Source organism: Takifugu flavidus, chromosome 9 (genome assembly GCF_003711565.1).
Source record: "Takifugu flavidus isolate HTHZ2018 chromosome 9, ASM371156v2, whole genome shotgun sequence".
Taxonomy (NCBI): domain Eukaryota; kingdom Metazoa; phylum Chordata; class Actinopteri; order Tetraodontiformes; family Tetraodontidae; genus Takifugu; species Takifugu flavidus.
In genome coordinates, this window is record NC_079528.1 from 3,694,238 (window position 1) to 3,719,401 (window position 25,164).

Consider the following 25,164-nt stretch of genomic DNA (forward strand, 5'->3'; position numbering starts at 1 on the left):
ACATGGAAAAAGGCTATGTGTGGCGCCAAGTCAAAATTATCCCCGCGTCCGTGCATAGATGAGCCTTTTTCAGCGTGAAAATAGAGCGCCTGGCCAAAAATGCTTTGACTCCACACACCTGTGATTTCACATAAGCTGCATTAAAAACCAACACATTCAGCAGATTAAATGTGGCACTGGCCAAAGTGTGCCGTACCTGTGCTCCTGTGCGGTGTATTTGAGAAGCTCAGCCAACTGAAGCGGATATTTGCAGATCTTCTGAACAGGGGTGAGCAAGAAGCCGTCGATTGCGATGTCGATCATTTGCTGAAGGAGGCGACAGGCCTCGAAAAAATGTTGGTACCTCCCGTCCCTCATTAGCTTGCTGAGCTCCATACAGGCATCCAAGTGGTTGTTGCAGTATTCTGAATAGATCCAGAAGCCATCTTGCTGATGAACAAAGGAATAACAACATCCATGTTAGAGGGGAGAAAAAAAAGAGGTGAAAAAACATAATGAGAAAATACATAATGAACTTCTGTAGGATAGGAAGCAGATTTTATTAGCTCCGCTTGCTCAAGATCATTATCTTTTTATCTTGTTATGTTTGATGGTAATATCATTATCTCCATAAGTTAACTGCTGGCTCAAGTTAAGACAATTAAATTCTCACCTTTGGATAACAAGCCGAACAGATAACTACCTGCTAGGGCTGGGAAGCATGCAGGAGAATATTTTCAAAGGAAATCATCCTCAACCTACGTGTTCCAAAAAGCACGGTCCAATTTCAGAGAGATGGGGATCCTCTGTGTTGTACTGTTTCTCCAGGTCTCTCACAAAGCCCATCTGGAACCGGTAGATATCCTCGATGTTCCCAAAGATGACTTTCAACTGGTCATCGTTGAACATGTCTACGCGTTTCCTGCATTGACGCAGATACCCCTGCAACAAAATCAGCCCCAGATTACAGCAAGGCCTTCGCTGATAAAACTGTTACATTTGCAATTGTCTCTCCTTGTACAGATGCCGCTAAAAACATCCCGGATATTAAAAATCATCCCTAGAGGAACCAATGGGTGTACCACGGCTTCACAAAATTAGCAAAAGAAATAATGATTATATATTCCAAGCAATATAAGCTTAACCCACCTGTGAAATATCAAACACACATCTGGATGAAATAATTTTCTACAATTTCTGTACTATATGACCTGCTCTCTCTCTTTAATAACTGTGCAAACCTCTAAAATTTCATGAGAAACATTTGTGAGTGTGTCTGAAGTGAAGTTTGAAAACTTGGAAACATGGATAATGTTTGTAAATGTTTGTCTGGTTTGTAAATGTTTGTCTGGTTTTGAGATCACTCATGGTAAAATCTAAAATATACTGAACATGAAGAACATTAACAATTTTTCAAAACTTTTTTGGAGGTTTTATAAAACATTGAATAGTTTCTAAAGAAACACACCTCATGTCACAATAATGTAAAACTATATTTGTGTGGGGGGAACATTAATAGGTATCAACAAAATAAACGTGACAAGACGGAGTTGGTAGAAAATACAGATAAAGCCTTTAAACTTAAAAACCAAGGCCAAAAGCAGTTGGATTGTGTTTTAAATGTTTAGTCATTAGCAGCTGTCTGATCAAAGGGACTGGTTATAGTGGGTCAGAGAGGCTAAAAGAATGGGAAGGCTGGGCTTCATCTCAACAAACAGCCAGTTGTTTGTCTTTATCTCCCTCTGGAATCACATCCTTCCTGTACAGTAAATGACTGATCGTTCAATTCCCCACGTTATTAAATGACTGCTTGGCCAGCGAGATCACTGCTGAACCCAGGAAACTGGCTGAAAGCTTGTAACACCGATGTGACGTCACCATTGTTTAAAGAGTACGTATAACAAAGCCGTTTCACCCCCCTTCACCAACCTGAAACCTAACTGGCACAGTTACACCCCAAACCTGCCCTCTGACTTTGTTGTGGTTTGCAGAGTTGTGGGTTCCCAACAGTTGAGAATGTTTCTCAAAGCATTTATAGACGGTAGGTGGATGAGGGGGAAAACTGCTGATACAACCACTAAAGCTAAAGATTAAGCTAAATGTTCCTGGTTCACCAACATTTTTTTCCTTTCTTTCTTAAAAATATCCTTTTCATGAGCAATTCTGGGATGCGGTGCCAGAATTTAAAAAAAAAAAAAAAAACTACATAAAAAAACAAATTAAAACCAGAATGATTAACAAATTTCTTTCTGTGGAACAGAAATAAAGATTTTATAATCAATTATAAAAATGTATCAAGTTATGTTTCAAAACATAATTAGGTGGAAATTTCACCTTTTTACTTGTAATGGTTCAAAATGTAACGGCACATTTGATTTCTGGCCTCACTAACTTCTGCTACTTCATGCCATTAAAAAATTTGCAGCTTACAAAACAACAATATTTTTTTTAGATTGGTTCAAAATAAACAGAAAAGAATCTGTCTGGAAGGAACGTGTGAATGTGGGCGTGTTAAAAATCATAAATTCTTGGGTAGCACCAAAAGGATGGTTCATCTCTCGTACAGTACACGGCAGATAAGTCAGTGCTGAATAATTTATCAATTTTTTTTAGCACTTGAGCAAACAGTAGAACACACAGCATATGTGTGTGTGTGTGTGTGTGTGTGTGTGTGTGTGTGTGTGTGTGTGTTTGTGGGCATGCGTTGATTACCTCACAGATGTCTTTAAGGTGTTTGATATAGTGCCTCTCTGTGCTCATGATCTCATTGATGACATTAGCTCTCATCTGGTCCCGGTTCTGGAGCGGCGAGCCCAGACATAAGCAGTCGTTGTTTGGGTCCAAGTGTCCGTTCTGCACCTCGCTGGTGCCCTCGGCCGGTTCCGCTGCCCCGTCCTCCTGGTTCACCCACAGCTAAGTGCACACATACACCCGCGGAGTCATACACACACACAGATGGGAAAATGTGCTGTGTTTCAAATGTATAAAGCTGATGAGAGAGGTTATTATAAACATGTACAGTTGGGCGCTCACGTCACCCTCGCTATATCTACGTTCACTCCTCATCAGCACGAACACAGGAACACGGCCATTCACACACTCACACCCGTCTCACAGCTGGAGAAGTCTGTGGTTGTTCGGACAACAGGTGAGACTGCTGGATCAGCACGTCGCCAAGGAAACCGCGAGACCGGGACTTCATCACTCAGGCTTAATCCGTTGCGACTCTTCCTTTAACATATGCATGCATGCACGCACGATCACACTCAATCTCACAGATGCATGGCACCCACCAAAACACCCACTCACACCTGTGTGCACGCTCAGCTCCACGGACATTGTGCACTGCGCGCCTGCGTACAGGACAAGGCCAAATGACCTTGGTTTTAGCAGCCAACGTCTGATGACACTCAGTGTGCCAGGAGGACATCAAAGAATCAACGGGTTGAATGCCAAACACAGGATGAGAAATGCAGCGCCACAGACAAGCAGAGTGACGGGCGGTGGAGCACTGACTGCAGACGAGAACTACCAGCTCAGCGTTTGGACTGAAAGAGTCAGAGTCAATAGTAAATAGAGGAAACAGAATTGATCTTTGAATACCCAAAAATGTCAACATGAATGATGTTGGCAAAACTCGTGTGAGGCTGAAAATTTTGATTTGAAGAAAAAGAGACCATTTAAAGAAGCATGGTTTTACTTTTGACTCGTCCGGTTTTGTCTATCGATCGCTCTGAGAATGACGTGAGAACATCATGGCATTGTCAATGTCTAATGATGTCGAGGGCGTGTTGTGTGGACAGACTGGAGCGGGCGGGTGGGCAGGCGGGCAGGCTGGATGGGTGGATGAAGCTGGTATAAACGCACCTTTGACGTAGTGTTTTGGAACCTTGGAGTTGCTATGGGGTTGATATAGAAAACCTGTTTTGTTTGGGGCTGAGGAGGGTGGGGTTCCACCTTGGAGAGAAAGAATGACAGAACAGAAAAATACTTTTTGGTTGACAGTCAGTCAGCCTGTCTGCCCTGCCCTCTCAGGAGTGAATATGGAAGGGAGGACAGGTGGGAATGGCCATGAGAAGTGTCTGAGGGTGGGGGAGTGTGTGGGGGGGGGGCTCTCCTGTGGGAAGCCTGTAGCCTAGGAGAAGAATTTTTGTGGTAAGACACAATATCTGCATAGAGATTTAAGTTGGCTTTACCTAAACTCACATTTGTAAGACATCATAATGTGAAGACGTTCCAAACAAGTTTATTTTGAAGGTTAAAGGTGATGAAGGTTAAAGGTGACTCATTCTTAACATTTTTGTTCCCTGATACTCAAAGAAGGCGCTGGTTTACCGTATTTTAATCCCAGGATGATCTATTGTTTATGCTTCACAATGCAACATTTCCTCAACCTTTGTGCAGCGACCATGTGCAGATTGTGCGCTGAATATACAGTATGTTAATGTGCCCAATTTGTGCATGTGCAAATTTCTCTGGGTATTCATCAGTTTGTGTGCATATGTTTATGTGCTTTTATTTCCCTCTGTGTGTGGGTGTGTGTTGTGTCTGTGGTCACTGGCCAAACACGGCAGCAGCAAACTCACCCGTACAAAACTGGCGGGGAACCATCCTTCCTCCTCATCAATCTGGCCCCACCACCAGTCCTTATTGGAAGCGTCCAGCACCTTAATGACGTCCCCGGCCTTAAACGCCAACTCTCGGTCTGCCATGGTCACGTGGTCCCATACCGCCTCAGCGTTTACGATCGAACCTCCACTTATCAACTGGAGAAATTGGAATGGAAAGGAAAAAAAAGCTATGACTTTTGCTTTGCCCTCCTTAAATGAAACAATTGCAATAGGAAACCCCATGAGAACATCATGGTTATTACTACAGAGCCCTTTTTTTGCCTCAAATGGTGTAAATCTTTGCTGTTAAACCCACTCAGATTAGTAATGGATGGAAATACACACCCTTAAGTCAGGGCCCACTGGCAGCTTAGGGATTGCAAAGAGAACAACACAATGGCCAACACAGACCACAGAACAGCACAACAAAACATAACAACACAAAAAAGGAAGCGCAATTAATGGAGGGAAAAAATACAGGGCTCAGATGAACTGCACCAGTCGCCACACAGGGACGGTAATTGGCCTATTATGACATTAGAATAATTACATGTGTTAATGTAATATAAATGCAGAGGGGCAAACAATTGTGTTGGGATAATCTCCTTTCCTTCATGCTTTCACCAGGCTGCATTATTTTATCTGCAGCACTGCCTTGGAACATGGCAGGATGACTCATCAAATCTTTTACATTGATTTTAGCTACATGAATAATTGATGTGTACATTATGGGACACAAGGCTTAAATTGTCTACAACTGTGCAGGAGCATGAGTCCAGTATCATTGTGTGGGTACATGCTCTTAATCCGAACGGTAAGGATATAAGAACCAATTATCTGTAATCTTTCCAGAAGATGAGGGGCAGTGTTCCCGAGGAAGGCCCGAGTCTGATATCACCCTCCCATCAAGCAACCTGACCATCTATCATGTACAAGTATATATTTACAACTATTTGTTCCAACTGCATGCTCCAAAGGAGAGCTCATCAGCAGTCTCTGGAACTGAACTAACCACGCTTTCAGCCCCTGGGGCTGTGGACAAAGCAGCCAGTGCTAACCAAGCCTGACAGGCACTGCTTAAGCTCTAGGTAAAGGTTGTACAAAGGCCTGGAGACATAGATGTCAGAGAAACAGACGTTAGGTCACATTGTATTGAGGCACTTTTAGTCTCTAAACTGAATTTAAGATTACTTAATCCAATGACTTTAATATGACCGAAATCCCCCAACAGACAGACATTTTAAAATGGAACTCATCACTACAACAACAACAAAAAAAAAAGCTATTTCATCTATATGCTGGTGTAAAAGTAAAGGTCATGAGAAAGAGCAGAGTGTGTGTCTTTGTTTGTGCTGTTAAACAAACTCCCTGTGAGACTAAAGGTCTCAGACTGAGCACAGCTGTCCCTTTAACCTAGAGGATTCTACTACCCTCATGGCTCACTGTGACATCTACAGGGAGGGGGGGTACAGTAAACCAATCAGTGCCCGGGAAAGAACATTAGGGCGGTACATGTGTGTCTTGAGGGAAGAGAATAACCGTCGTCATAGAGACAGCTGAGGATGCTTACATGGTATTGACAAAATGACAGGCTAGGACACTTTTAGATGCACCCACATATAATAAGCAGCTGGAAGCCTGAACATACTTTGATTTCAAATGTTTAAAAAATGTTTTTTACTGGATAGCCTCTCTGCCAAAATGTTCAATGTCAGTTCAAGCAGGTAGCATACAGAGCTAGAACCTTTGGCAACAATGGTTCTACGCTACGTCTCAAAGCTCTATATGACAGGCAGAGAGAGGGATTACTGCAAAAACATGTGTCACGCTGCCATGGAAACAGACAGATGAATAGCACTCAGAAAGACTTTTAAAAGATTCATAAGATGCAGGGAAATGACTGCAGTATGAAATATATATATATCATATATATCAAATAAATGTATATTATCAAGGATAGGTGGAAATAACAGCAGGAAAAGTGAAACCTGCTCTTGCTGACCACTGCTTTGAGACATCCCAATAGGTCAGTCTACAGCTATGCTTACCCTCCGCTCTCAGCATCCCTTTATTTTCAGCCTCGTTCACTCCAAACACAACCATTATTTCTCCTATCAATCTGCTTTAATACAGAGGAAGAGACAGAGAAATAAGAAATCCCTTCAGTGACCACCCCCCCCATTTTTCTGTTCCCACTCATCCCTTGGTTTCCATAATGAGATCAGCTTCACCCTTACCCATACATTGCATCCCTTTTCCCTCTACATGTTAGAATAAATTAAAAGCATTACATAATCAATCTTCACAATCCCTGCCTTAGCATATTTTAGCCTAATGAAATGACATACAGCAAGTCCACAGGCACACAAACTGACAGAAGTCATACCACAACACTTCCCATTACCATATTGTCTAACAGATGTAATAACCCCATTTTTGTAGTTGCACTGCGGTTACGACATCAAAGTTCCGAAAGGCGAAACTGTTGTCTTTATGCTGGCGAACATGTATTTGGGTCAATGCAAATGAATGCAGACCTCTCTCGCTATTTGTGGACACGTATGACAGTTTCTTCTTTTCAGTTCAGTTCAAAATCAAACGCTGTATTCCACAAACAACTGTAAAAAAATACAAATAAATGAAAATGCGATGCTCAAATCATCTTTGCAGCACATCACATCAGCATTCAGTGCACTGGCAGCTCCACTGCATTCCAACATCCTCTCTCTCTAGCCATAGCACATCTGCAGCAACACACCTACAGCATTCCTGAGCAAAGACAATGAGCACACACGCACGCACGCACGCACGCACACATACACACACGCTTGCACACACAAAGCTTACCATGTTTGTGGCATGTAACTGTTCAGAGAGTGTATGCATGGAGAAGCCCAGTTCATACAATCATGATAATTAAATCTCTGTAAAGCGGGTGAGGTGGCGCTCCTCTGGAAGAGCCGAAGCAGTGATGTCGATTAAAGGCTGCTATATTCCAGAAAGAGGCTCTTCTTTTCTGCACCGAGTAAGTCTCGCGGTCCGTCCTCCCTGTGTCTGCGAACCCTGTTATGTAATACACTTATACCCCTAGTCTGAGAGCCAATCAAAGCTGCTCTGCCTAAAACTGGTGAGAAATACACGCACACCCTCACACACACCGTCCTCCTGATGCTACATTGATGCATCTGACTGCACAGCATTTACCAGAGCTCTATCAGAACGCACGTGTTTGTGCAAATGGGTTGGAAATCTTCAGGTTCAGATCTAGTTCCGCGCACGCTTGCAAGAGAATGCGCTGCCACTATTTTCCAGCTGACGTTACTACTGTTATGTGCAATTATTTCTCTTTTTTTTGTAAAGGAAAGAAAACAAATCCTGGTTGTAATTTCTTTTTCTTTTACCAGTAATTAAAAAACAACAACCCACATACCACAGCATGTTCTGGAGTTACATGCTCATAATACCTAGCTGCCAAAAAGGTCTTCACAAGACTACAACATTTCTCACTTAACTAAAGACGGAGAAAACACAATGCACTTAGGCGTGAGTGTGAGAAAGACCATGAAAAAAAAAAAAAAACACCTCGCCAGCCTACCATCTCTATTAATAGAACTGTCATGGATGGCTATGGGATAGGCTTTTAGCATATCTATTTCTGACTTTCATTCAACATTTATGACACCTGCCTACAATCCTTTTAGATTATGTCCCTGCATGTGCAGAAGAGGAAATAAGCATTTCCATCTATAGCCGTCATTCACTGTTGCTTTTTACCCCAAAACAACATTTTTAATCACAAATAGGCATGCATAATATATTCCATTCCAATAATTACAAATAAGGTTGAACACTGCACGGACTTGACAGAGGGGTGTTCATGCTCGGGTTTTTTATAAGGAAAGGTGTAAATATTGTGGGCTATGAAATGGGAGCTGAGTTCAGCTGCATCTAAAATGGGGGAACCCTGGAGTGACGGAGGCCCTCCTTTATTAGGCCTAGCTCTGTGTGCTATTGCTTACAGTACTGTTCATCTGAGACCACAATGATCCCCTCTGGTCTATAATCATTAGCACCAAAACCTCTCTTGTGCCTCTTATTGCTTCAGATATTCCATTTATCTTAGAGGAGGGATCACTGGTCAGCTATTTGCTGCCATATTGTGGACGAAGCTCCGGACACACAGAATGAAAACAAGCACCATTGTTGAAAACGAGCACAAGATTATTATTTTCACCCAAAAGGACAGACCAGAGATTACAATGAATCCGTGCGCATCATCCACAACATACAGCAATAGGGAGGGAGATCGATGTGTGTGTGTGTGTGTGTGGGGTAGTGGGGTGGGGGGCATGTTTGTATGTGGGGGAACATGAATTTCCAGTCACTACAGAAAAAGGTAAGAGCGTCACAGATCTTTATCCGCACAACCACGACCACCACCAGACAACACTGTCTATCACAAACGGCGAGAGGACACAAGACAGAACGAGGGACTGGGGTGGGGGGGGGTAACAGAAATACATTATGTTGTACCAACGTCATTCATTTCAACGCGTAGCCGTGATGGAGCACCGGGTGTCCCCGCTCTCGACCAACGCGCACCGCCTTTCTCTCCTCTCCTGTGTGAAAGTGTGCTGCGGTGCGAACCGGGCCCCAAGCGCAGATCCATTAACGTGTACCGAGGATGAACAACAGCACGTTCACAAGCACCAGAAACGCGATCACCGTAAACACCGCGCAAGTCTGGACATCCAAGGCCATGGCGCAGCGCTGCGGGCCGATGCTGAGATGCGCTCTTAGTGTCGGGCAGTATTCAGCTCTCCCATCAAGCCACGTAGCAGCAATGCGACTGAAAAATCCACCATTACAGTTAGGCAAGAAATGAAGAGGGGGGAGAGAAAAAAAAAAGCCCCGCACGCCTCTTCACGATACGCGATGTAATTCATAAAGGCACGGGAAGAGATGCATCATCCTCACCATCATCATCGTCATCAGTCTGCACCGCGGTTTCTCCTCGTAACACCTGCCGGTGTTTCGCTTTTTTTCCCTCTCTCTATCTCTCTCTCCCCCTAAAACGAGCGACTGTCAGGCCGAGCGATTCTCAAAGCAAACAAGAGAGGATGGTCACAGGCTTCTCACGGCTGCCTTCCGGTGAGAGGGAACCGCAGAGAGACGGGCTGTGAGAGGCGGTCCCGCATTAATACCGATCAGCGCTCTGCTGCCAGACTACCGGCTTCAGCCATCACCTACACCCGGGGAGGGGAGGGGAGGGGCCACAGGCAGCCCCTCGCCAACTCTAGTGACCACAGGGGCCAGGACCAGAACCTCATTCATCTCCCACCCTGGCTAAAAATACCAGCATGCCCTGGTGATTTATCATTCCTCATTAACAGCCTGCGATGAAGGATAATAAATGTCAGAGTCATTTATGCACGTTCCTCCAACCGTCACCATTTTCTAATTTTATTGGCACAATGTCAGCCTTCCCTCTCACTCCCTGTGTACTCCCATCAGTCAGAGGCCCCTGATTATCAACCACATTTACATTCTGCATCACTGATGCAAGCAGCGATTAATTAAGGGGGTGCGTTTCAAATCAAACATCCTAGATGAGAAAGGAAGAGTTTGCTGAACTTTTTCTGGCCGTGACCATGAAACTCTAACGCTCATTGTCCCTTTTTGGTTCACTCTGGGAATGATTTGCCATCAGCACTTTTGTTTGCATCCAGTAAGTGTGTGATTCGGTCGTCCCTTGATGATTGGGCCGAACGACCAGCTAGGTGAGGCGCTGCTGACCTCACTGCTCAGCCAAGAACCGTAGGAGCAGTTAAGAACGTCTTCCACCTCACGGAGCTGATAGAGCATCCTGTCCAGGACCAGCCCGCACTTGTATTGATATCTGGGTTCCAAATATCATGCGTGTTTTTTGGAGGGGGAGTTTTGGAGAGCCTCTCGGGGCACTCACAATCACACTGCAGATTCAACCAGACTTATTCCATCCATTATTAGTGTCAGGGCCAACGGCGACGTAATTTATTGGCTGGCTATCGAAGTGAGGGCACTGGTCCAGGACACCGATCTAGATTCGATTGGGTGCTTTGTGCTGGACTGTGAAGACAGGGAGCGAAAAAACTGACACTCTGCTAGAATGAACGCAGACACCAGCGCTCCAAAGATGCATTACAGACATCGTAAATAATAAAGCTGCAGTTATTTATATTATATTACAGCTGATTTACCTTAAAGTGCTTTTAAATACATTTATGGTATAATGTAACTTAGATTTATTGAAGTTAAAAGTTCAGTCAACATAAAATTCAGTGAATTGTTTGGAGTCTTTAGTATTTTATTCAAAACATTTCTGCATTCATATAGCTCAAATACATACAAACCATGTTTGACATTAATGGAATATAAAGTATGGTCATGCTCAAAGTTTGCAAATATAAGCTTCTCTAATTTATCATCCACTTCTACAGAGCAATAAGTTTGTTTTTCTGGTCATTTGGGTGGATAAATGCATAAACTGATAGAGTAACAGGGAGAGATGTGACTATGTTTAAAACATTGGTTTGGATAACGGCTGTGTCTGATTAAATATTAGGTCCTCTCTCTTTAATTTACATAAAACATCTTACATTTATTTTGCAACCAATCTGGCCTCTCAACCCGAAAAAGAAAATGGAGGTTCCGTCTCACATCGTGTCACCAGAAATGCTGCACCATGATCACCGCAATAGAACTCCACTGTCAAACAACTGAATTAAGTGTTTCATTCCCTGAATATAAAACACTAGTGGAACATCAGGCCATGAAGAGTGTAGCTCTCTAAAACTTTCAAAAACTCTAATTGCTTTTGCAGCATCTCTGATGCTTTCAGAGTGCAGTAGTTTCCCACACCAGCATGTACCTCTAAACGCAACACTTCTTGATATCTGACCCCCAGTCTCTGATCTCCACGACGTGCATAAAGGTTCAAAAAAGGCTTTGACTTGCACAGCTCCATCCAAACTCGATGGATCTTCTTTAGAATTCAGTTCATGGAGGAAGGAAAAGTCATATGTGCTCAGCGCTGGTGTTGAAGCTCATTCTCACAACCCTGAGAAAAGCAATGTTTGCGCTGTCATCAGCAGCTTTTGGGTAACTCAACCACATTTGTTACAGTGATTGAATACGTACATTTTAAAAATATCTGACCTAAACGTAATAGGAAAAGCAGAGAATGGAGGGATTATAACTATAACAAAATAAACTATGATTTGTCATGAAGCTTTGACACATTTACCGATATATTAGGCTGCAGTCTCTTTTCTACTGCTGATGTAGCAAGAGGAAGAGTCCAGCTCCTGAGACATTAAAAAAAATCAGTCTGGTCACTCAGCACTGGTAACACACACACACACACACACACACGTAAGCACACCCCCCCACCCCCATGCTCTGTCCTCTGCTGTGTCTTCACATGCAGCTGAGAGGTTGGGATGAAAAGATCTGAGGAGAAAAGTTTAAAAGGATTACACCAAAGGGGTGCACTATAACAGTATTTTTAAAGCCATAAATAATTTGCAGGGCACTCTCTGCACATACATGGTGATGAAAGTGATGGCTCCTGAAAGCCCGCCTTTTTGCAAAGAGAGCTGTATGAGGCATCACAGTCAAGATTTGACAACTATCCTCAAACACGCCCCACCCCCCTGCGCTGTGCTCGAGTGTGCATGTGTGTGAAACGCAGAGTGAGCACATTACATAAGCTGGCCCTACCTCTGTGGGCTCCCTCTCCAATCTCCCTGACATTTAGATAACAAAGGTCACATCTGAAAGTCTAAATCAGTACAGACACCCATGCTAATATACTCATACATATACAAGTGAGACGGACAGCTTGTGAAAAATGGCAGAATATCTCCAAACCGTGGCAATAATGTTGAAAGTGATTACACTTGCATTAAGTAAATATCATTGATTCTAACATTTGTTTTAGATAATTTGCATCATTTGTTTCCCCCCATTGTAATAGATGCAATATTTTTAAAATTACTGAACCCTAAAAGCTTCATCATAAGTGGTCAGTGACCATATCATTCATATGGAAATGAGCAGTTTAAATTTATGCAATGATGAGATAATTACAGAAAGGTTCCATTCAACAGATCTGCTGGGGAGAAGAGGAGCTCTAGCTCAGAATAATGTTAGCAGGACTAATGAATCACATTACTAAAGCTTTAATTAGAGAGAATTTGAGTACCAACAACACCAGATCACATATATGCTCAGGAGATCACATATAAGTTGAATAGATTTGCATCCACCTTAGCTAAATATATTTCAATTCAATTCATTATATTTATTGTTTTTATGTTAATTAAGGGTCCTACTCTTTGCTGCAGCAAGGTCCATAGCATAAGGCTTCATCTGACCATTTCCTTGAGAACATTGAATTCAAGACATGAGTCCTCCACTAGAATATCTAATGCAATATGAGCAGAATCTTGTTTGGAAGCAGGCGGGATCTTCTGCTATCATTTAAAGGGGTCATTTGTGCCAATTTTGATTCTGTCACGGTCACACCGGCAGCATGTGAGGAAGAATTGCGCCTCTCACCCGGAACGATAAAATTGTTCCAAAGCTTCGATATTGTTCAGCATTAAGCTGAACATTAAACTTTGAGATGGTCATTAATCCATTTAGGATTTTATCCCAGATACATTTAAAGGTAGTTTGATGGTGGCAAATTAATGTTTGTGGTCAGTAGGTATTTGGCTAATAGATGCTCACCACGCCCATTTCTGCTCCAGTCTGCTCCAATTCTTTTGTTCCCCTCCCATCCCCTCAGCAACCACACTGACTTCCTGCTTCCTCCCAGGCCTTCAAGCCACAAAGTGATCTAAAAATAAATTGCTGGACTTTTCCTGAACACGCTTCTGTCACCATTGTTCAGACACTGGCTGTTTATTCGCTTAGATCAAATTGTGTCTTATTGTAAAAGTCAGTAGGTCAACGCACAACAAATGTGAAGAAACTGGGAGGTAGACGAGGCGAGATAATAGAGGATAAACAAGCTGGTGAAATTACAGTTTAGGAATGCTTTGACAACATCCTCAAATTTATGGCTTCATGAAAAACTCATTTATGATCTTACCATGGGAGCACTAAAATGAATTATTTCATAATGATAAACCAGTGTAATAACGGTGGGTCGCAGAGGCCGTAAAACAAAATGAAACTGTCCTGCAAGGATTTGGCAGAAGTGTCTAATTGTGATTTGTAATTACTAACTTATGAAAAAATTATTGACTGTCCTGTGCATTAGATGCTAAAAAAAACAGAAATATGAATTGCTATCAGATAAGAGAAGAGTGATCATTTTCTTTGCCCTGTTTAGTTTTTGCTCTCAATTTGCACAAATCTCTGTACACAGATTGCTTCAACTACACCTACATAAATGTATAAATGTGTATAAATGTATAAAACTGTGTATAAATGTAACTGTAAATATCAGACTAATCAGAAATATCTCTCTCTCATACACACACAGGCTAACAGACAACAAGCTTTCCAAACTAAAAAAAGGAAAAAGATCTTCTCATGTGTGCTGTGGGTGCGGTAAGTATAAAATATTTTTAAAATTTCACACAGAGGGGTTAGAGTGTCTTTGCTATGAGAAACTATAACAAGCTCCCAATGGCAGCACTGTGGCTTTCCAGCAACTGGTAAAAAAAAGGAACAGTGTTGAAAATACAGTCAACATTTATTTACCTTTCCATTTGATTTTGGAGCCACTTAAATAAAGCTTAGAGAACAGAAAGCTCTGAGAGCTGAATATATGACCTGTGCTGGATGTGCTCAGTTGAGACAGTGCTGTGTGTATGTGTGTGTGTGTGTGACATTTGTGTGTGTGCTCAGTGTGTTTGCTGGTGTCATTGCTCATCAGAGCACCACCAACCACCTGCAGCCTCTAACCTGCTGGGTTTGCATGCAATCTTTAGTGGATATCTGCAGTCCTGTGGGGAGGAAGAGTATTTTTATCAACATTTATGGTAGGTATTGTGTCCGAGAGACAGAGTAATCCTCTCGTGCCCACTGGGTAGCACATCATTTACTATACAAAGTTATATCAAAATCTACAGGTCTGCAATGCTTGCTGCTTCTATGTTGCAAGAATCCATAAACAGGATGGGATTACATTGTAGAACTCTGCAGTATACATTAAGATTTGCTGTTGGTGCGATTGGTTCGCTTCAACGTCACATTTTGATTGACTTCATCTGACTGAGGGCCTACAGACATCCCTGCATTAGTGCACTTATGCTCACCCACAAAAGGCTGGAAGGTGCGGGTGTTTTGCATGCTTCATGGGAGAAACCTGATGGAGTGAAGAGGCGAGGTGAAAGGGTGCGGAGAAGAACAGCGGGTGAGAGAAGGTAGATAAGAATGTCTCTGAGATGGCGATCTCTGAGGTCAGGGCAATAGGAGGTGGAACAAGAGGAAGAATGAAGAACAAGTATGAGGACCGAGGGGGGTTGCATAATAGTGTATGTGATGGAGGGCTTTCTCTGACACCGCAAGTGGTGTAGCAGGGAGGTCAGAGGGAGAAAGTTAAGCTAAATAATGTACACAAGAAGTGGCAGCTGCCAGAAAAATACAGCCTATCTTTCACAGAGGCCTGCAGGATACATCCTAACAAGCAGAGGACTGCACAGGCAGTTAGCTTCTGTCTCATTACTTCAGATCAGTTAAAAGTGATTGAGGCTGCAGCGATTTATTATTTTCAAGGTACACATATTCAGCTGTCCTGCATATTACATGGATTCTTACCTTAAAGTAAACAACTTTTTTTTGTTGCAGTTTGAAACATTAACTTGTGTTGGAATTTAAAAAGCAAGCTCAATCCATTAGACACATAAAAAAGGACTCATTTAAAAAAGACAAAACGTTGGGAGGTAGACTGTTGCTCTTTTTATACACTCTTCTTACAGGTGCTATTAAGATGAGGAGGTGAGAATGGTAATAATTCTCAGGCTACAGCAGCACGTGTCAGCGGTTGAGTTAAACTGGTCAACATGTGAACGTTTTGCCTTCAAATGGACTGAAATTATGCACAACCTGAGTCATCTTGATCACTCATCCAATAAACCTGCGGTCGCTGGAGCGACAGCTCGGCCACCTGAGCCACAGCTGCCTCAATATTTATGTAATACAAAGAGCAATTTTAACAAAAGCTAGATTTAAACATCCACATCAGACATTCTCTTTAATGTCTGAGCTTCCTAAAACTGCTCCTGCTGGGTCAACATAAAATGATCAGTATCTACATAAAACCACATCTCTCGACTCCTGATAACCATTGATTTGCATAAATCTTTGGCTATTTTCCAGCGTAATATTTACATTGCCCAAACTGTCCAGGAAAAGTGTGGGGAACACAGCCATGAGTTGAAGATGTTGACTTAGCTGACCTTAATTCTCCAAATATTAAATAGACTCGATATGAGTATCTAGGCCCCATTACCACACTGACTTTATAGACAACCCCCCTCAAAAAACACACACTTATATTAATAATCCAAAACGGACTTTTGCTGTAACCCAGTTGAGCCTGTGGGGATTCGCTCTAGGATGATTTGTCAGGCATCATCACATTACCAAACAAAAAGTAACATTCTTCATTATTGCCTTCAGACCATAAAATGCCTTTACCTGAAAATAACATGAATGAGCCATGAAAAAGAATATGTCACCAATGGGAAAAGCTGTCTAGATTGTGTCGCCTCAGCAGGAAGAGAAACATACACCAAATAACGAGCACCAAAGTGCCCAAGGCTTTAAGTGATCTAATAACAAAAACACTACATGTAGAGACATTTCTGAAGCTTTCCACCAGTATAACCAACTGTCTCAGGCTGGTGGTGGAATAACCTGTAGGGTTGGTTGATGAAGATTAGAAATCTTGGACTGGTTGAAGGAGAAAACAGAGGACGCTCAGAGAAAGAGCTGGAACAAGCACAGACATGTGTGATATGACAAAACACAGATATGGAGATAACGTGTAGCTGGATTCACCAGGAAGCAGGAAAAACAGCACATGCAGCACTGTTCTCTGCTCCCTGGGTACATCCAGCCATCTGAAAGAAAAGCAGGAAAGGCTTTAAAGAAACCCATCTCACCAGTTATATAAGAGAAAGGCCCTGAGCATCGCTGTCCGTCTCTCACACAGAAACACATCTGTAAGCCTGAACTCCACTCATAAAACAACAACACATGCGAAAACCTGACTGGTAGGAAGTTCAGGTTTTCCACCTGCTTAGGTTCTCAGCCCCACAATTCAGCAGAGAGCCCACAAAAACCTATTAGCCGGCGGCTGGAACACACAGCTGACGTATTGAATGAATACTGATAGAAAGATTTTAGATCACCTGGGGCTCAGCTCATGGAGGCAGCAGACTGAAAAGACACAGGAAAGAAACACCTGTTTCAGATGGACCCTAGCCCAGAATGAAGCTGCACATTTAGTGTTTGCTATAGACATTAGCAGCATTTAATAATCAGGTCATCAAGCCATGACGTACATGAACCACTGAATTCTAAAATCCTCAGGTCTCCACAAAGAAGTCATAAAAGTAGTAGTATTAGATAGAAGAGGAGAAGGAAGTTATACTCTTGTATTAGCAGCCTGTAGGTATAGGTGAGTACATTCAGGGACTCTTTTAATGGTGCAGTCATGCAATTCTTACCATATGATAAATTAATATTCCATAATTTACATTAGGGTTTGAGAGACAGGAGACGAGCTAACATTAACTGGTGCAGTGAAGGAACACTGGAGTTGGGAATGATTATTCCAGCAGCACGTTAGAATCCTGACTGTCTTTTCGATTGTTTTAGTATTTCTGTGACATTTTTCTCTAAAATATTATGCAGACAATAAATAAGCAAATGTTTGCATGAGAAGAATAATTTATCCTTTCTCATCGCTGCCCCACTATTTTTCCAAACTAGTCACCAAGTGCTGATTCATGCATAATAAATAGATGCCCTTGCATAATATGAGCATGACCAGCCCGACCACAGTTAACCCAAACTACATCATATAGAATTTTGAGTCAGTCCTTAATAAGACTTTTTCTGACAGGTTGTCAGCAGTACAGTATTTGTAACAGACAGCAAATTGTTCTCTCATCTGCATGGGAATTAAGCATGGCTGCCACTGCTACTGCCATTGTGTTTGTTAGGAGGAGGAGAGAAATCCATTTAAATGAAAGAGAGAAGAGAGGCATCAGCATTAGCTGTTAATCCGCTGCAGTGAGAATGTTTCTCTCTGCCCGCGGCCTCGAGGCTCCAGCCATCCTAACGGGGACACTGTAAAGCAAACCAAACGCTCCCAAAAAAACAATGGTGTCATTCCCAGTGTGAAGTCTCTCCCAGATAAGGAAGGCACGACTTATCAGAAATTAGACAGCAAGACAGAAGTTTTATTAGGGAAGCATGATCCATCCAGATGACTGAATCACAGCTGCATTGTTATGTCAGTGCTGAATATACTGTGCATTATACAGTATATACAGTGTAGCCATATACCTGTACCATATACCAAATAATCCCAGCTATGAAGTCTGCAGCAAGTGAACTTCCACTCAACCACAAACAAGACGGTCCTGCGTGTCCCCTACCACAGAGGGGAGGGCCACAACATAAAACTGCACATACAAAGGCAGCATCTCTCTTCCCTTCTCTTTCTCTCCCACCTTTTTCTCTCTCACCCACACACGTTCTCTATTTAGCTCACCCTCAAAAAAGATGCCTAAAGATAGAAGCAAGAAGATGAACAGGAGCCAGCGATTGTCATGGCAACAACGTGCTGAGGCTACAAGCTATTAGACCAGCAGGAAAACTTACAACCAAAGCCTTAATGCCGCAGCAGAGCTTACTCAAAAACACAGTTTACGACATTTGGACTGTTGATGATGTGAAGATGTGCCGGAGCTCAAAGTCCCGTCAAGGCTCATCATTTCAGAGACGATCTCCTGTTAGTGCATTATGTGATTTACTGATAATTCTGGTAAAAAAAAAGTTTAGGACTGCGGAGAAACTGAGACCAGACCTCGTATTGTTTACTGTACATGTATGTTTCTCACACACACACACACACACACACACATATATATATTTGCCATATCACAAATTGTAGCACTGAAGACGATATTTCTGATTTAAATCTTCCCCTAATCAAACAAAAAGAGCCAACATAGATAGTTGAGTGGGTCGTAGACTAAACTTAGTATGAAGGATATGATGTAAAAAGTAAACAGTGTACAGCTCTATGCATTCTTGCTACGGATGGTAAAGATTTTGGACATAGACTGAGAACTTTTTACTACCCAATCAGGATTTCTCAGAATGAAAACTCCTCTAACATCTTCTCTAACCAGATCCCCCCTGGGGCCACCTGCTCCTCGAAGCAAAAATTCTAAAATACCAAGTTTGACCTCCTGCTTTGTAATACTGATGTGCCCATAGATAGTTCCACAGTAATGACACACTAAAGACATTTTCCCAATCTTTCAGCAGGCTTATTTCTGTTGTGAGAGTCCATGTGGCTGCCTGTGTCCTCAACAGACTGAGAAACATCTGAAATGTTGGATGCCCGTCAGGATGAGTAAGCCCCAAGAGTACTGGATGACATTATACCACATGGCCACCATTTTTATGGATCAGTTCCTTTATTATCTGAAGACCTTCTAGCTAGTAATCAGGGGATAATTGTCAGCCCCACTTGTCTTCTACATTTGCCCACATTTCCAAAATGTAAATAAAGTGTTTACAAGTGTTGGTCTTGAATTTGCCCTGAATAACGCAAATCAAACACAGCATAACATGTTCATCCATCTTGCCTGCCTCAGCGGGGACAAGCTCAAACTAATTATATGTGTGTGTATCTGTGGTGTGTGTATGACTCACAATGTTGACCTGCAGAGGTTCGGAACCAGGTCTCAGCAGCCTCCTCCTCCTGCAGCTGCCTGAGCCTCCGGAGCGTAGACGCACAGATGACGATGATGGCGCCGTGTCTGTGGGACAGACGCATCGTTGGAGATACAGGTTTGGACAAAAAAAACAAAAACAGAACTATTTAAACCGATTCAAACTGCAAATGTTACCTGATGGAGGCAGGAGCAGAGCCAATGCAGCGAGGGTGTTGGGGGGTAAGGGCAGAGAACGGCACCGCTGGAGCGATATTCTGAGTGGGGGCTCAAGTGGTGATACTCCCAGCGGGCGAGACAAGGCCTGAAGGGTACTGGGCAGTTAGGACGTCTCCATACAGGGATTGTTTTAAAAGCATATATTCACAAACTTGTCAAGCTGCCCCTTATAAATATAAATGTTGTTTCTTTGTGCAGAAAATGAAACATTCACATTTCACAAGTCTGACTGGGTGCACTGGTTGACGTGCGTACCCTGCTGAGAGACTACCCATCATGCCAACCAGGGAGACTATCAGGTTAAAATGGACTTACTCTGAGTTAGGGCAACGAGAGGTAGAGCTTATGGGAGCGATGAGGCAGAAAATTGGCCGCAGAGAAAGACTGCGAGTGAGAAAGAAAGAGAGAAAGAAGGAAAGAAAGCCATAGGGAAAGAACATGAATAAAAGGGTGAGAGAGTGTGAGGTACAAAAGAGAGAGAGAGTGAGGTGAGCTAAAGTAAAAAGCAGCATCCGGAAATACAGGCTTCTATAAATGGGGCAGAGCCTGCATGCATTTTTGCAGCAAACAGTGGCGGGTGTATAAATACTGGGTTAGTATTGGCTGCCCTTCAAGGTCTCTACTGTGTGTTTGATTCATTACGGGCTGCAGCTAAATTTATCGGTGAGTCGGTGGGGTCTGTTTATGAGAGTCATTACTACAGTCAGGAATAATACAGCCTATACTGCGCATGCTTTGGATATTTATAGGACTGCTCATTATCATTTATGGCACAGTTGAGTTTAAAAGAGAATTTGTGAATAAATGCCTGTTTGCCATTTGACAGCTTACTCTGTTGTGCAGCTCCATGGACTGTGTCTCCCTAGTAACACTGGTCTCTATGACAGAGCAGGGTCTGGATTGGGTGGTCTTCCATCCCTGTCCCAAGGAGTGTGGCGCAGAGTGAGGAGGCCTGCGTCTCCGTCGGCACAGCGAGCCAACCTCACTATAATGGCTGTAGAGCTCTCGGTCGAGGGTCGGCCTCCACAAGTCCAATACAGCTGAGGACGGGCGAGGGCGAAGGCGCGGGGGCTTGTGAGGTACAGAGGTCTTCTCTGTATTAGCGTGGGTAACGGCTGGGCACGCATGTGGTACACTGCAGCCTGACTGCCTGGCAATCTGCTCACACAGCTGGGATTGGCAGAGATACTCAGCAGTTTGGCTCAGATAACAGTGCAACAATGCATTTCTTGTGTGCAGAGTTCAGAGGAAAGTCCCAACAGGGTTTTAATGAAGCTACATTTCAGACATCAAAGAATAAATCATATGATTTAAGACGAGGTTGATCAATTTAATCTCGGAGTGACTGGTGATTAGGGAAAAGGGTCTTTGTTCAACATTACTCATCCCAAGAAACATCAAGAGTGCACATTCGCGACGCTTCTCGAAGCACAGTCCTGCAACTCTGCGCGTTACATAATAAACCCTGGCAAAAGTGTGCTGAGTATTGAGCTGCTGCATTTCATTTTGTCATTAGGAGTCAGAGCTAACGCGTCCTGACTCAGTGGTGTGACTAAAAGCAAGATGACTAACGTGTCCACTAGAGTGAGAAGGTGAATCGGAGACGTCACAACGCTCGGGGGCTGCTCTAGCTACGCACTGACAACTACTGCAGTTAAGGGATTTCCTCATATGGTAACCCTCACCAACTTAGCATAACAGACGACGCCTCGTTATGATGTTTGCTGTCATTCTAACCGTTTCCTCCTCTGTCCAACAGATGGGGCAAAAGGACAAGTATAGCAGGGATGTCAAGTCCTCACAGGCTGGCTAGTGTGTTACTGATGATTTAAAAAAGCAAAAGAATGGACAATGTAATTAATTACATTTTTACATGAGGCATGCTTCTGTAAGTTAATGATGTGGAGAAAACCTGCAATGGAATATGTTTGCAGCATACATGTAAGACAGGATGTACATGACAAGGTTGCTCTGCAACAGAACACAGAAAGTCACTGGAGTGTTCCACTTTCTTCTGCTCTCGTCATTCTTTTACTATTAAAAACCACATACCTTGAATATTTCCTCTGTAGAGTCTGATGCCGGTACACTATTGGTCGTGTTCTCTTTATCTCCTTGGTGTGATTGGATGTGCACATCCCGTGTTTGCTGGGAGTCAGGAGGAGCGTCTTTGGAATCCTGCTCATTTCCTGTCTGTCCCTTTAACGTTTCCTCTGCATGCAGACAGTTCAATTGATCTGTTTTGACCACTGCGTCTTTGTTTTCTGTGTTTGGACACGATAAGGGGATACAATTCTCCACCGTGACCGTGGGGCTGTGGTTGGTCTCTATGCGAATATGGTCACCTGTGCCATTAGAACTCTGAAGGCCATTGACAGCTTTGGGCCCTGAGCATGGCCTGAAGGCTTTCAGGACTACTGTCGGGGATTGTCCCCCCGTCACCGTTGTGTCTTCTTTGTCACAACCGCTTGAGTGTGCGGTCGCTGGTGACGAAGGAACGCGTTCGGGTTTGGGAAGCCCCTCGTTTAGCACCGTCAGGGAAACACTGTGAATGTTGTCCACTGCGTGCCGCTGTGCCCGAGGGGAGCTCAGCTGCATCCCGTCTCCCTCTGGAGGAGAGAAGGAATGAGATGTTGTCCGCCATTTCCTGGCCGTTTCAGCTACGTTGTTGAAAAACCTGAAAAGACCACCAAAGTGCCCCTTCGTGTCTGAGGGTTTGTGTGGCGGTGGCGGTGGCGGTGGCGGCAGCGGCGGCTGACAGTCTCTGTCGTTCTCTATATCTACGGAACCGAAGTCCGAGTCCATGGTCTTGTCCAGAGAATGGAGTTCAGAGTCAAAGCTCCTCTCTGAGTAAACAGGATTAGACTTCCCCAAAAGGGAAATCCTCCTCAGGTAACTCCACACGTCTTTGTGCCTCCTTCCTCTACCCTGGTGGGTACTCGAGGTGCATTTAATGCCGGACTCATCGCAGCCTGCCGCCGCTTTGTTACAGTTGGTTGAAGCGTTCTGGTTTCTTTTAGTGTAGTAAACCCTCTCTGCTGGTTTGCAACCGTTTTGAGTAACGGCCTCTCCTATTACAGTAGGCTGGTGGCCATCAACGGGAACCGTGAGGTCAAGGTCTTCAAAGGAACAGTCAAACTCTGCCGTGCAGCCGGCGTAGGAGTGCCTTTTACCTCGGTGTCGAAGCGTGCCCCTGCTGGGCTGCTGAGGGGTGCCGATGTCACGGTAGAAAGAGTCCTCGTCCCCCAAAGAGCTGGTGAACTTAGCAGTCGATAATTTGCCCGTCTTCCCTCTAAACACAGACGGGGACTTGAGCTTTTTAAAGGAGCGAACTTTGTCAGCAAATGAGAGTTTGGGGATGGAAGTCTCGCCCGGCAGAATCATGGAGTGAGGCCTGCGCTCCAGCTCTGAGGTGGTTCTCTTTCGGTTCAGTATTTTCCAAATGCCCCCTGTGACCCGCGGCCTTTTGCTGACCTCCTGTCTATCCTTGACGGAGGTCTGAAGTAGAGCATCCTGGGTCTCTCCATGACCCTCCGAGGGGCCCGGTGAGGTTTCCTGAATATAAACTATGCTAGTTTCATTTTGCACATCCAGAGAAACATTAAACACGCGGTTGACAAACCCATTAGGGTTTTTGTTCTCAGGGGCAGGGTTGTCTGTCTGTTCCATCCTCTCTCATTCTACAGTGTCAGCTATCAGCTCCAATGTACATCATGTCTCAAGCCTCTGTCTGTCTCTCAAATACCTGGAGGAGGGGGAAAAAACACATTTTTATTCAGACATTAAACTGACAGCCTGTGTTTTGACATGTTTATCTCTGTTCAGATTCATAGATCTCTGTTCAGATTCATAGATCTCTGTTCAGATTCATAGATTTATGCCATACAGATGAAATATATCAAACTCTTCATCCTCAGAGGAGCATCACTTTTTCTTTACATGAGCTCGTATTTCCAAGAATGATCACGCTACGGAAGCTCAGAGGGAACATTTGGTGTTTTGAGTCTCGCACACATGCTTTTGCACCGTGAGACAACGGCCACAGAAACTCACCGGCCTGTATATCTGATCCAAATCATCCATAGTAATTATTTAAGACACAGTCACCATCCACCATTCAAACCAGGAGGCTGTGTTGTCATGGAAACTCCTGTCTGGTTATTTCAGGCCAGCCACTGCTGTGACATCATCATACAATAGCTGAGATAAGCACCCGGGGAGGAAAGATGAAGATGCCGGGCAAGTGTTGAACTAGCATGTTAATTACCTCCCTGTTCTAATCCCCATCATTTATTGAAGCCTCTTGGCCACTGAGAATCTTCAGTGTTCCATCCTTCACATCGTCAGATCATCAAAGACTGAGAGTTAGTTGGCCTTTGGTAGGATGCACCGTTGAAAAACACTCAGATCACAGACTATCAAATACTTTTGGGACTCATTTTAATGAGCATGTCCCCCATAATGCCTCAATAATAGAAGCAATGGACTTGTTACGCTAAAAGTTGTGTGCGCGCGCGTGTGTGTCTTGAATGTGGCGTCAAGGAAACAAACCAAAATATATTCTAGCTTTTCATTTTAAGAGTTTGATGGGACTTTGAAAGTTCAACGCGAGGAATCTTTCCATAAATCCCAGACGCAGAAGATAAAAGTGAACTCACCCAAACTCCACCGACCGTTTAAGGTGTCATCGTCGCTCCTTTTCCCCGCAAACTCCCCGCAAACTCCCCGCACTTTTAGAAAGGCTTAGCTGATGTCCATGGGTGAGTGTGGAGCGGTTCTGACAGGAGAGTCTCTCCCTCCGCTCCAACTTTCGACCGCAATCACCGAAAAGTGGAGGAAAAAGCCCCGAGTTTGCGGCAGACCGGTGAACTCTGGCCCCGAACGCTGCTGCAGACGTAGACACACTGATCTGAGGTAAAGCTCACGCGCAGACAGAGGCGCGCGGCACGCGCACGCGGACTCACGCGCGCGCCCGCACAGTGTAGGCTCGGTAGTTTTACCTCACGTGTCAACAGTAGCCTAAATAGCATATAGCACCTAGCTTCAGCTGTATCTGTCATTAGCAACATTAGCTAATAATAAGACTTAAATATTTCCTTTCGGTGCTACTTTTGTTTTAGTATTTTTTACTAAACTTTTTTACTAACTATTATAACTTCTGCTCTTGGCCATTGCACAGTGATGGCATTGAAAGGAATGTATGGGCTGAGATTATATAGAAGGTACTAGTTAATTGATTATGAAGTGAATTGATTACAAAGATATGGTAACTGGAAAGTGTGATTTTTAATTTTCCACTTAATGGTATATTTATAGATATAACTTTTAAGAAACAAATTCAAAAACAGCACTTTTCAGATACATTCAGCTAATTCAGCAAG

The 25,164-nt window shown here is 43.5% G+C and overlaps 1 protein-coding gene across 9 annotated transcripts in view; it reads right to left on the reverse strand.

The window, feature by feature from the left end:
- Nucleotides 1-24,709, reverse strand: part of LOC130531904 (rho guanine nucleotide exchange factor 9) — a 36,365-nt gene extending 11,656 nt beyond the window's left edge. For 4 of the 9 annotated variants that reach the window (XR_008952232.1, XM_057044080.1, XM_057044084.1 and 1 more), the window contains exons 1-10: nt 24,442-24,709; nt 21,836-23,528; nt 20,615-20,953; nt 19,742-19,868; nt 19,545-19,651; nt 4,566-4,745; nt 3,847-3,936; nt 2,692-2,892; nt 742-921; nt 197-429 (exon numbers count right to left, since the gene is read on the reverse strand). Coding sequence is in view for 8 of the 9 variants with exons in the window: in XM_057044080.1 (XP_056900060.1) it covers nt 197-429; nt 742-921; nt 2,692-2,892; nt 3,847-3,936; nt 4,566-4,745; nt 19,545-19,651; nt 19,742-19,868; nt 20,615-20,953; nt 21,836-23,452 (3,074 nt within the window). In the remaining variant the exon portion in view is untranslated. The other 5 variants (XM_057044081.1, XM_057044085.1, XM_057044086.1 and 2 more) reach the window with 5 other exon arrangements.
- Between the last annotated feature and the right edge of the window lie 455 nt (nt 24,710-25,164).